Source organism: Ostrea edulis, chromosome 1, assembly GCF_947568905.1.
Source record: "Ostrea edulis chromosome 1, xbOstEdul1.1, whole genome shotgun sequence".
Taxonomy (NCBI): domain Eukaryota; kingdom Metazoa; phylum Mollusca; class Bivalvia; order Ostreida; family Ostreidae; genus Ostrea; species Ostrea edulis.
Genome location: NC_079164.1, coordinates 60,762,469 through 60,775,670, shown reverse-complemented (window position 1 = coordinate 60,775,670; position 13,202 = coordinate 60,762,469). Strand labels below are relative to the sequence as shown.

Sequence of the window (13,202 nt, the reverse complement as noted above, 5' to 3'; positions counted from 1 at the left end):
GGTAATTATTATTAAGTGGATTTTGATGCATATCTTGGACACTTTTGAGCCTATGATCATCAAAATTTGTCAGTTGATGGGTCATGGGACCTTCAACTGCGTCATGTGAAAAGTATGTCACCATGACCTACTTTCTGAATTTTATGGCTAATCATTTATGAATACATTTTAGATTTTTATTTCAGATACCGAGAGGTTTAGAATCATCAAACCTTCTAAGTTGATGCATCTAGAGGCCTCGAAACATATTTATGGAAAAAAGTAGGTCACAGTGACCTACTTTTTGAATTTTGCAGACATTCAAATTTCACATTTTCAATTTTAGATGCATATTTTGGACACTATGAAAGCTAGGATCATCAAACTTTGTCAGTTGATGCATCTTGAGTCTTCATAGTTTGTTGACCATAAAGTAGGTCACCATGACCTACTTTTGGAATTTGACGGCTATATTTTAATATTTCAAATACTATTTGACTTACAATTATCAAACTTTGTCAGTTGATGCATGTTGAGTCTTCAGAGTGTGTTGACTAAAAAGTAGGTCACTGTGACCTATTTTAGGATTTTGACGGCTATATTTGAATATTTCAGATACTATTTGACTTACAATCATCAGACTGCCAGTTGATGGGTCTTGAGTCTTCAGAGTGTGTTGACCAAAAAGTAGGTCACTGTGACCTACTTTGGAATTTGACGTTTATATCTGAATATTCACAGATACTATTGACTTCAATTATCAAACTTTGTCAGTTGATGCATCTTGAGTCTTTGAAGTGTGTCGACCAAAAAGTAGGTCACTGTAGCCTTCTTTTGGAATTTGATGGCTATATTTGAATACTATTTGACTGTGTCGACCAAAAGTAGGTCACCATGACCTACTTTTGGACAGTTACATTTAAATTTTCAGGTACTATTTGAATTAACATCATCAAACTTTGTTAAATGATGAATCTTGGTTAGTGAGAATTTTTGCCTGTTCTACAGTGTATCAGAAGAGCGATTCTAGGCCCATGGGCCTCTTGTTTATAGACAACATGGGAAAACATAAGCTCTGAAGATCAGCGTGAATGATTAGCAACTCCCAGTATTAACATGAATGTCCATTAGTTGGGTCCTCCAGGGATTTGGTATTTTCATTCAGTCATCAACATCGAAAGTGTGGGCAAAGGTCACTAAAATAAACATTAAGCAATTACCTGCAACATTAAGCTATTGATGTGATTGGCAATATACAGTACTATACCCACATACATGATATACAATATACAATACTATACCCACGTACATGATATACAATATACAATACTATACCCACATACATGATATACAATATACAATACTATACCCACATACATGATATACAATATACAATACTATACCCACATACATGATATACAATATACAGTACTATACCCACATACATGATATACAATATACAATACTATACCCACATACATGATATACAATATACAATACTATACCCATGTACATGATATACAATATACAATACTATACCCACATACATGATATACAATATACAATACTATACCCACATACATGATATACAATATACAATACTATACCCACGTACATGATATACAATATACAATACTATACCCACATACATGATATACAATATACAGTACTATACCCATGTACATGATATACAATATACAATACTATACCCACGTACATGATATACAATATACAATACTATACCCACATACATGATATACAATATACAATACTATACCCACGTACATGATATACAATATACAATACTATACCCACATACATGATATACAATATACAATACTATACCCACATACATGATATACAATATACAATACTATACCCATGTACATGATATACAATATACAATACTATACCCACATACATGATATACAATATACAATACTATACCCATGTACATGATATACAATATACAATACTATACCCACATACATGATATACAATATACAACACTATACCCATGTACATGATATACAATACTATACCCACATACATGATATACAATATACAATACTATACCCACATACATGATATACAATATACAATACTATACCCACATACATGATATACAATCTACAATACTATACCCACATACATGATATACAATATACAGTACTATACCCATGTACATGATATACAATATACAATACTATACCCACATACATGATATACAATATACAATACTATACCCACATACATGATATACAATATACAGTACTATACCCATGTACATGATATACAATATACAATACTATACCCATGTACATGATATACAATATACAATACTATACCCACATACATGATATACAATATACAATACTATACCCACATACATGATATACAATATACAATACTATACCCACGTACATGATATACAATATACAATACTATACCCACATACATGATATACAATATACAGTACTATACCCATGTACATGATATACAATATACAATACTATACCCATGTACATGATATACAATATACAATACTATACCCACATACATGATATACAATATACAATACTATACCCACATACATGATATACAATATACAATACTATACCCATGTACATGATATACAATATACAATACTATACCCACATACATGATATACAATATACAATACTATACCCATGTACATGATATACAATATACAATACTATACCCACATACATGATATACAATATACAGTACTATACCCATGTACATGATATACAATATACAGTACTATACCCATGTACATGATATACAATATACAATACTATACCCATGTACATGATATACAATATACAATACTATACCCATGTGCATGATATACAATATACAATACTATACCCACATACATGATATACAATATACAGTACTATACCCATGTACATGATATACAATACTATACCCACGTACATGATATACAATATACAATACTATACCCACGTACATGATATACAATGGTTTTATATAATATGTACTAATTTATTGATTGTGAAAGAACTGTTGAAGTTTGTTAAATACATTGTATTTACAGAGAGATGTGCTTATGGGACATAAGTGATGGAAGATGTGTTGAAAATACAAAGATGCCCCACATCCATACCTGTATGCAGGTAACCTTTTAAGTCATTATGTTTGAACTTGTGTTTCTGTGCATATTGCATTTTTTCATAAGGATTTTATATATAAGTATTTTTTCCTTGTTTGATATATGTACATGTACCAATGAAGTTTCTGAAATGTGCTTTCTGAGTGTTCTAATGTTTTAATACATTCATATACATGTAGAAATGTGCTTTCTGAGTGTTCTAATGTTTTAATACATTCATATACATGTAGAAATGTGCTTTCTGAGTGTTCTAATGTTTTAATACATTCATATACATGTAGAAATGTGCTTTCTGAGTGTTCTAATGTTTTAATACATTCATATACATGTAGAAATGTGCTTTCTGAGTGTTCTAATGTTTTAATACATTCATATACATGTAGAAATGTGCTTTCTGAGTGTTCTAGTGTTTTTTAAAATACATTCATATACATGTAGAAGTGTGCTTTCTGAGTGTTCTAATGTTTTAATACATTCATATACATGTAGAAGTGTGCTTTCTGAGTGTTCTAATGTTTTAATACATTCATATACATGTAGAAGTGTGCTTTATCAGCTATGAAGATTGTCAAACTAAAATAAATGTGTTTACAGGCCTATCACTTTCAAGTGTCCAAAGATGTTCGCTTGGTTTGTAATGGATACTATCCGGAAATCTTCATCATCAATCCTAACTCCCTGGAGATCCTGTACACGCTTACTTCTAAAGTAGCACCAGACTGGATCAGTGCATGCTGTATTCTTCACCCGGTCACTAAAGATGGACAGTCAATTTGCAAAGGTGAAATACATAACCTAAATTCATGTCCCCAGGGTCAGGGGTTTGGGGGCTAGAGTGAGGTTTTGTTTCTTGAATGAATCAGTTACAAGTTTATACTTTTGGATGCAGACTCTGTTGAATACAGCATGGTATCCACTCGTGAGAATCTTCCGTAATTTTAACCTCAAGTTAATTGTAACCTCCAGTTTTTTACTTTGTTCTTAAATGAATCTTCTGAACTCCTGAACATCAAACAACCAAACTTAGTACATAGTAACAATGCGGGGAAAGGCCGCTATGTAAATTGTGAAATTGATGACCCTTATGGTGGTAGGGCAGAGCTTATACTGGAAATGCATTGCTTCTTCTTGACTCTTAGGTCTCAAACACTTCGAACTTGGCACATAGCAATAAGGAGGAGAGAATCCTTTACCATTTATGCCTCTTGGGTCAGGGACTCGGGGATTTTAGTGCTGGGCTTTATAGTTGTTTATAAGAAACATCCAATCTAATTAAAATTAGATGTTAGATCCGCTCACATACTCACTACACAAACATCTAAAAACATCCCATAGAGGGTCACGTCAGAGGTCAAATGTGCAACAGCCAATCAAATTTCTCGCTTCATATCAATAGGGTATTATCCCACAAGTCCATGCATTGTTTACGTAAGGAAGAGAAAAAATGGCGGCACCCACGATCATGACTTGTTATCGCGTGTTTTTATTTGAATTTAAACTATGGCGACATCGGGGGATCTTTTCATGTATACTTCAACAAAGAAATCATTTAAGTATCTGTTCTTGTTCATTTTTCAAAGCCTCGAGATCAAATATCTTCAAAGCGGTTTTAATTGCTTCCATTTCTTCTTCGGTCACCATTTTTAATAAGTAACCAAATACAGTATACAATGATGATTCTCATTGGATGCCGATGACACTTTCGCCTTTGTAGCGATTGGTTACTTTTTCATGCAAATTTGACCTCTGACGTGACCTTCTATGGGATGTTGTTAGATGTTTGTGTTGTAAGTATGTGAGCGGATCTACGTTTGTTTGCGTAGTATATATATATATATATATATATATATATATATATTAAACAATATGGCAGTCAGAAAGGGAGTTCGTATTCTAAGTGTACAATCTGTTTGACAAACTTCAACATTTGTCAGAATAACTGACACTGTAACTGTAAAATTATGATATACTAATGTAGCAAGATTTTGTACACAAGTTTTAGAAGGTAAAATCAATAAAAGATGCATAAAATTTGACTGTCTGCAGTTGTAAAATCATATAATGCCTGACACTTAGTATGTCTAAATTCATTAAATTTGGATTTGAAATATGCCTAAAATTGCTCAGATTACATATTTATTCATAAAAGTTCTCCTGACCCCCAACTTACTATTTTCCATTTCATAATGTTGGCAGCTCTGTAGTAAGAGTGTTTTGATGTGTAAAACACTTAAATAACATCTTCTTTAGTGCTATTGATACTAAATTAAAACTAAGTAGATATTTAGAAAGAACAGGTAGTCCTTTACCAAAATTGTAAATCTGATGATCCCAGGGGTAGGGGTTTTGGTAACAGGGTGGGGCCAAAATGGTCAGTTATTAAATGTGTGAACAATAGTCATTTTTAACTTCTTGATACCTATCATTCCAATTCTTATCAAATTTGGTATGAAGCATCTTTAGGACAAGGGGGACATAAATTGTAAATTTCAGGATTCCTGCTTTCCTGGGGCCTTAGGGATGGGGCAAAAACTGTCCAAATTGACCAATTTTCAAAAATTTTCTTCTCTCGAACCGGACAAAAAAAACTAAATGCATAGTTATGTAGAGCACGAAGGCCTCTACCAAAATTATAAATTTCATGATCCCTGTGGTAGGCGTTCTGATCCAAGGCAGGGTCAAACTTACTATATAGTGTAATTAAATTGATATTTAGAAAAGAGCCAGCTGTCTTCTACCAAAATTGTAAATCTAATGATCAGGGTGGGGTCAGACTTAATATATAGTATTTATGTGTAAGTTTGCTGATACTGTATAAAAATTTTAATGCATACTTAGGAATAGCTGAAAAGGATGTACAAAAAATGGTGAATTTCACAACCCAGGGTTTTGACTCTAGGATATAGGTCCAAATTAGTTATATCTTTTGATGATTTAATGTTAGTACACCTATTATATTAAGCCTTTCATTAGTATATGCACTTTTGTGGACATTGAAGTTTTAAGAACACATCTTGTTTTATACTGTGACTGAACATTAGAATTTAGCTTAGATATTCAGAACAGGAATTTTTTTCTAGATTTCATAGCCCTTGGGAGTAGTGATACTTTTTCACTAGTACTCAGGTGACCAATAAGGCCTAATAAGTGTGAAATACAATTTAAGACTTGCGACTTTGTCGTAAGATGTTTTGTAAAACGGGTCCCAAGTTATGATAGGTTAGACTACAGAAATAAAAAGCAGTGACAAGGCCAAGTAAAATTAATTAGTAGATTATCATTCCCGCCCGCCCCTCAAAAATCGCCCCGCCCTGATTTTTTTTATTTTTCAAAATTACGATTTCCGGATATTTTTATGTCCGGTCCGGTATCGTAAACGTACTTTGTTTCACTTTGCCTTTTAGAAACCCAAATACACATGTAATTATGATTTATAAAGCCTTTTCTCAGTGAGAGAAGGCATTTTCGAGGTCAAGAATACCATGGCGAAAAATAAAAAATAAAATCCTCCCACCCGCCCCATTTTTTTGTGAAGTTTGAATGATAATCTACTAATTAATTTTACTTGGCCCAATGTATAATGCCAGAGTTTTTAGAAATTATAGTGATTAAACAAACTTTAATATGTGCATGTTTTTTCCACGTATTGAACTTAATGATTTTTGTGCCTGTATACCTGAAATAAAAATTGAAGAAGAAAAATGCTGGCCATATATACAATGAAGGATTCAACACATTGGGTGATCACATAGTATTTCACAAATACTTCAATATGTAATACTGTATTACTCAGTTAAAGTAGTTCACTACATCGTGAAAGAGTTTCTCAAATCACATGAAAAGATTTTATTATGAATAAGTACATATGTCAAAAAGGCAGAAAATATACAATTTTGGATAAAAAGCATGATTTTCAAAACTTTGTTTCAGTAAATATGTAAATATGAACGAAAGACTCTGGCAGATTTGAACTCAAGATACTATATCACTGATAATAGACAACAGATCAATCATTACTAATAATTTCACAAAATATTTAAATTTTATGACGTGTCATTAAAAGTCTTGGTGTAATGAGCTTCTTAATAGTATTAAAGGCTAAAATACATTTATTCACAACTTCACATTAATTCATTTCAATAGAAATGAGTTGTTTTAACATTTTTATGCCCCCGAGATCGAAGATCGGGGGCATATTGATTTTGTCCTGTCTGTAATTCTGTCTGAAACTTTAACCTTGCTAATAAATTTTTAACAGTAAGTGCTAGAGCTTTGATATTTTACATGAGCATTCCTTGTGACAAGACCTGAGTACCAACATTTTTTACCCTGTGACCTTGACCTTGGAATTTGACCTACTTAAAAAAAATTGACATTGGTCATAACTTCTAAATGGTAAATTTAGATAAGAGCTTTCATATTGCACATGAGCATTTCTTGTGACAAGATCTTTCTACTGGTACCAAGATATTTGTCCTTGTGACATTGGCCATCTTTGGAATTGGCCATTATTGGGGGCATTTGTGTTTCACAAACACATCTGGTTGTTTATTGTAGATGATGTTGTAGTAGCCATATCCAATTCTGGAGCTGTCAAAGTTTGGACTCTTACTGGAAATGAAATCATGGTGAGTACAGAAACAGTTGATATAGGTACATTATCATGGTGAGTACAGAAGCAGTTGATATAGGTACATTATCATGGTGAGTACAGAAGCAGTTGATATAGGTACAGTATCATGGTGAGTACAGAAACAGTTGATATAGGTACATTATCATGGTGAGTACAGAAGCAGTTGATATAGGTACATTATCATGGTGAGTACAGAAACAGTTGATATAGGTACATTATCATGGTGAGTACAGAAGCAGTTGATATAGGTACATTGGTTACCCTTGTTCATTTACATGTACCATATGTTTATAATTGGGAAGTGATTATAGATCTCTTGAAAATGTTAAATTGTAGTTTTCCTTTCAGACACAGCCTGTTTACGAAAATGAATCTAAGCAGATCCGCTGTTTAAATGCCCAGACCTTGACTTGTTGTTCCTATAATCAGAGAACTGTTCTTATTGTCTGCTCAAAGTACTGGCAGGTGAGTCAGATTTGTTGTTTTAAAGTTAAGGATGAATGATACATCATCATGATCTTTAGCTCACCTGAGCTCAAGTGAACTTTTCTGTTCAAAATTTGTCCATTGTCTGTCGTCGTTGTTGTCGGCGTTGGCGTAAACTTTTCACATTTTCATCTTTTACTCCAGAACCACTGAGTCAATTTCAACCAAACTTGGCACAAAGCATCAATGGGTGAAGGGCTTTCAAGTTTCTTCAAATGAAGGGCCATGCCCCTTCAAAGGGGAGATAATCACAAAAGTGTAAAAATAGGGTTGGGGTCATTTAAAAATCTTCTCAAGAAACACTGGGCCAGAGGAGCTGAAAGAAGTAGGTGCAGTTTTTACAGTCATCTGGCCCAGAAAATGGAGGATTTTAGTAGGAGTCCCAAAATCTGGCATTCAAATAAGGAATGTATATGCAAACCCAAAATACGTTTAATTTGATAAAAAAAATTGCTTTTTGTTATACGACAGGAGCGTTCTGAAGTTGGCATAAAATTGCAAAAATGCCAAAATCAATGAAAAAATTCATAAATTCAGGGGGCTTTCCTTTCAGAAAACATACAGCCCATGCGTCGAGCAAATTCATATTCAAATACATAATTCATCTTCTATTGACGCACAGAGAAACAATATATATTAATTTCATTTTGCTCTACAGATGGGCACACCTATTCCTAAGCATGATCTGGATGAAATTTAACAGTTATCAAGGTCTTTTTGAAAAAAGGTGCAAAAAAGTCTTATTTATGATGTAATAATGGTATCAAATAAGCAACAACTTTGATTTAAGTTCAGATACCGTATATACTCGCCTATAAGTCTGATTTTTGGGAGTCAATTTTTGGTCCAAAACTCTATGTCCGACTTATAGGCGCGTCCTAAGAAGATTGGTATTTTTCTAGGCGGCGTAAGGTAGTGTTTTTTAAACAACTCCGACGATTACCATGGACTACCACACAAATGATTATTGTTCACAAATATCTAGACATATTGTATTGATTATGTATTTTGAAATTATGTATAAAGTACAAGTATTTACATATTATTTTTATCTTGTTAAAAATTATTTACATACCAGTAACTAATACTTTCAATTCAACTAATCTATCGTTTATCGGTAAAATTGAATTACGAACCCGATTTAATATTGAAATATTGATATGTATACCGGCTGCAATATATTTCATAAAAGATTGAATATTGTTAACATATAATTTAGATCATCATTCTTGACTCTTAAAAACTCTATTGTTGATACATTGAATTATACCGGAACCCCACAATAACCGCGAGGCGCGTGCCACTAAGTAAACACGGTGTCAGGTACTGGTAATTAGGAGACCATAATTGTGTAGGTAATCAAGGGATCATTGTCCATAATAGATCAAGGGTCGCGTTTAAACCCCAAACAGATGTGGCTTGGATATTGAGCCCATCATAATTATTAATTTCTCAAAATATTTTTTGAAACATAGGTAAAAACACTAGAGCATTGTTTTGAAATTGTCAATCGATTCTGACAAAAATTTGTACCGACTTATAAGCGGGTCAATGGCAAATTCCTACAAAATAACCTTAAAAAATACAACCGACATATAGGCGGACCGACTTATAGGCGAGTATATACGGTAGTATACTTGTCTTATATTTAACTTACTTAAAACACAGATTAAGCTTTATTCAAGACACATTTAAAACAGAGCAATTTTTGGGCCTTTTATGTACACAATTGTACCTTGTTCTTTACATGAAAGCTTCCTGATATAGTGCAGATTCAAGTTTGTTCAAATCATTACCCCCAGGGGTATGTTGGGGCCACAATATGGGATTAAAGTTTTATGTAGGAATAAATACAGAAAATCTTTAAAAATCTTCTTCTCAAGAACCACAGGGCCAGAAGAGCTGAGATTTACATGAAAGCTTCCTGACATAGTGCAGATTTAAGTTTGTTCAAATCATGGCCCCCGGGGGTAGGATGGGGCCACAATAGGGGATCAAAGTTTTACATACAAATATATAGGGAAAATCATTAAAAATCTTCTTCTAAAGAATCATTGGGCCAGAAAAGTTTACATTTACATGAAAGCCTCCTGACATAGCGCAGATTCAAGTTTGTTAAAAATCACGGGCCCCAGGGGTAGGATGGGGCCACAGTAGGGGATCAAAGTTTTACATACTAATATATAGAGAAAATCTTTAAAAATCTTCTTCTCAAGAACCATTGGACCAAGGAAGTTTACATTTTCATGAAAGCTTCTTGATATAATGCAGATTAAAGTTTTTAAAAATCATGGCCCCTGGGGGTAGGTTGGGGCCACAATAGGGACCAAAGTTTTACATGCAAATATATATGGAAAATCTTTAGATATGGGCCAAGGTGACTCAGGTGAGCGATGTGGCCCATATGCCTCTTGTTTAGATGGAAGTACACCATATATTCTTTGTCATTTTGACCTACGGATTGGCGATCTCAATGCCTTATTCACTGAGCTAACCAGTAACCACCGGTTTAATTTGCTCAGTGTATTGAGGTGTTGAGCTGACAATCTGTGGACATGGAGTGAAATGATACACCCACTCTGTGACACAATAGTATCATGATACAGTGCAGTTATTAAGTCTTCCAATCCAAGTTTGGAGACTTATTTTTTTTACTTTGTTCTTATTAGCTCACCTGAGCTAAAAGCTCAAGTGAGCTTTTCTGATCACCCGTAGTCCGGCGTCCGTCCGTCTGTAAACTTTTAACATTTTTGACTTCTTCTCAAAAACCACTGGGCCAATTTCAACCAAAGTTGGCACAAAGCATCCTTAGGTAAAGGGAATTCTAAATTGTTGAAATAAAGGGCCAGGCCACCTTCCAAGGGGAAATAATCAAGAAAAGGTAAAAATATAGTAGGGTCATTAAAAAATCTTCTCAAGAACCACTGGGCCAGAAAAGATGAAATTTATAGATAAGTTTTATTAGCTAGTGCAGATTCTAAATTGTTAAAATCATGGCCCCCGGGTGTCGGATGGGTCCACAATAGGGGATCAAAGTTTTACATACAAATATACAGGAAAAATCTTTAAAAATCTTCTTCTCAAGAACCACTGAGCCAGAAAAGCTGAGATTTATATGAAAGCTTCCTGATATAGTGCAGATTCTAAATTGTTAAAATCATGGCCCCCAGGGGTCGGATGGGGCCACAATAGGGAATCAAAGTTTTACATACAAATATATAGGAAAAATCTTTAAAAATCATTTTCTGCAGAACCACTGAACCAGAAAAGCTGATATTTACATGAAAGCTTTCTGACATAGTGCAGATTCAAGTTTGTAAAAATCATGGCCCCCGGGGATCGGATGGGGCCATAAGGGGGATCAAAGTTTTACATACAAATATATAGGAAAAATCTTTAAAAATCTTCTTCTCAAGAACCACTGAGCCAGAAAAGCTGAGATTTATATGAAAGCTTCCTGATATAATGCAGATTCAAGTTGTTAAAATCATGGCCCCCGGGCGTAGGATGGGCCACAATAGGGATCAAAGTTTTACAAACAAATATACAGGAAAAATCTTTGAAAATCTTCTCAAGAACCACTGAGCCAGAAAAGCTGAGATTTATATGAAAGCTTTCTGATATAGTGCAGATTCAGGTTTGTTAAAATCATGGTCCCCGGGGGTTGGATGGGGCCACAATAGGGGATCAAAGTTTTACATACTAATATATAGGGACAATCTTTAAAAATCTTCTTCTCAAGAACCACTGAGCCAGAAAAGCTGATATTTACATGAAAGCTTCCTGATATAGTGCAGATTCAAGTTTGTTAAAATGATGGCCCCCGGTGGTTGGATGGGGCCACAATAGGGGATCAAAGTTTTACATACAAATATATAGAGAAAATCTTTAAAAATCTTCTTCTCAAGAACCATTGAGCCAGAAAAGCTGATATTTACATGAAAGCTTTCTGACATAATGCAGATTCAAGTTTGTTCAAATCCTGGCCCCCGGAGTCGGATGGGGCCACAATTGGGGATCAAAGTTTTACATACAAATATATAGGGACAATCTTTAAAAATCTTCTTTCCAAGAACCACTGAGCCAGTAAAGCTAATATTTACATGAAAGCTTCATAACATAGTGCAGAGTTAAGTTTGTTAAAATCATGGCCCCCTGGGGTAGAATGGGGCCACAATAGGGGATCAAAGTTTTACATACAAATATATAGGGACAATCTTTAAAAATCTTCTCAAGAACCACTGAGCCAGAAAAGCTGATATTTACATGAAAGCTTTCTGACATAGTGCAGATTCAAGTTTGTTCAAATCATGGCCGCTGGGGGTAGGATGGGGCCACAAGGGGAGGGGGGATCAAAGTTTTACATACAAATATATAGGAAAAATCTTTAAAAATCTTCTTCTCAAGAACCATTGGGCCAAAGAAGTTCACATTTACGTGAAAGCTTTCTGACATAGTGTAGATTCAAGTTTGCAAAAACCATGGCCTCCAGGGGTAGGTTGGGGCCATAATAGGGACTATGGTTTTACATGCAAATATATATGGAAAGTCTTCTGATATGGACCAAGGTGACTCAGGTGAGCGATGTGGCCCATGGGCCTCTTGTTTCCACTTCTTCTTTCTCACACCTAAAATTGTCCGCAGCCATTATCCGCAACCCGTTGATGAAAGTAATTAAGTATTCAAGGATATGATAATCCAATGTATCTAGTGATGCAGAAATGATTTTTTATAGATTGAAGGGGCAAGGGTACATTTTGGGAGGATCAAATTAGGGTGGGGTTTAACATACACACTATGGGGAAAAATTAATTTCAAAATTTAACAGATATAACCTGACAATTATGATATATAGAGTCCAATAGAGACCTGAAATCTTCAGAAATGATAATGCACTTCATGAAGTATGTGGGTGAGAAGCCTCAAATTTCATACCCTCATGTATTT

The 13,202-nt window shown here is 34.2% G+C and overlaps 1 protein-coding gene across 5 annotated transcripts in view; it reads left to right on the top strand.

Annotated features, from left to right (window-relative positions):
- Positions 1 to 13,202, top strand: part of LOC125648897 (WD repeat-containing protein 7-like) — a 70,371-nt gene that overhangs the window by 8,232 nt on the left and 48,937 nt on the right. For all 5 annotated transcript variants that reach the window (XM_048875945.2, XM_056155621.1, XM_048875939.2 and 2 more), the window contains exons 4-7: positions 3,062 to 3,140; positions 3,731 to 3,917; positions 7,694 to 7,764; positions 8,118 to 8,234. In XM_048875945.2, the coding sequence (XP_048731902.2) occupies positions 3,062 to 3,140; positions 3,731 to 3,917; positions 7,694 to 7,764; positions 8,118 to 8,234 (454 nt within the window). The remainder of the gene's footprint in view (positions 1 to 3,061; positions 3,141 to 3,730; positions 3,918 to 7,693; positions 7,765 to 8,117; positions 8,235 to 13,202) is intronic.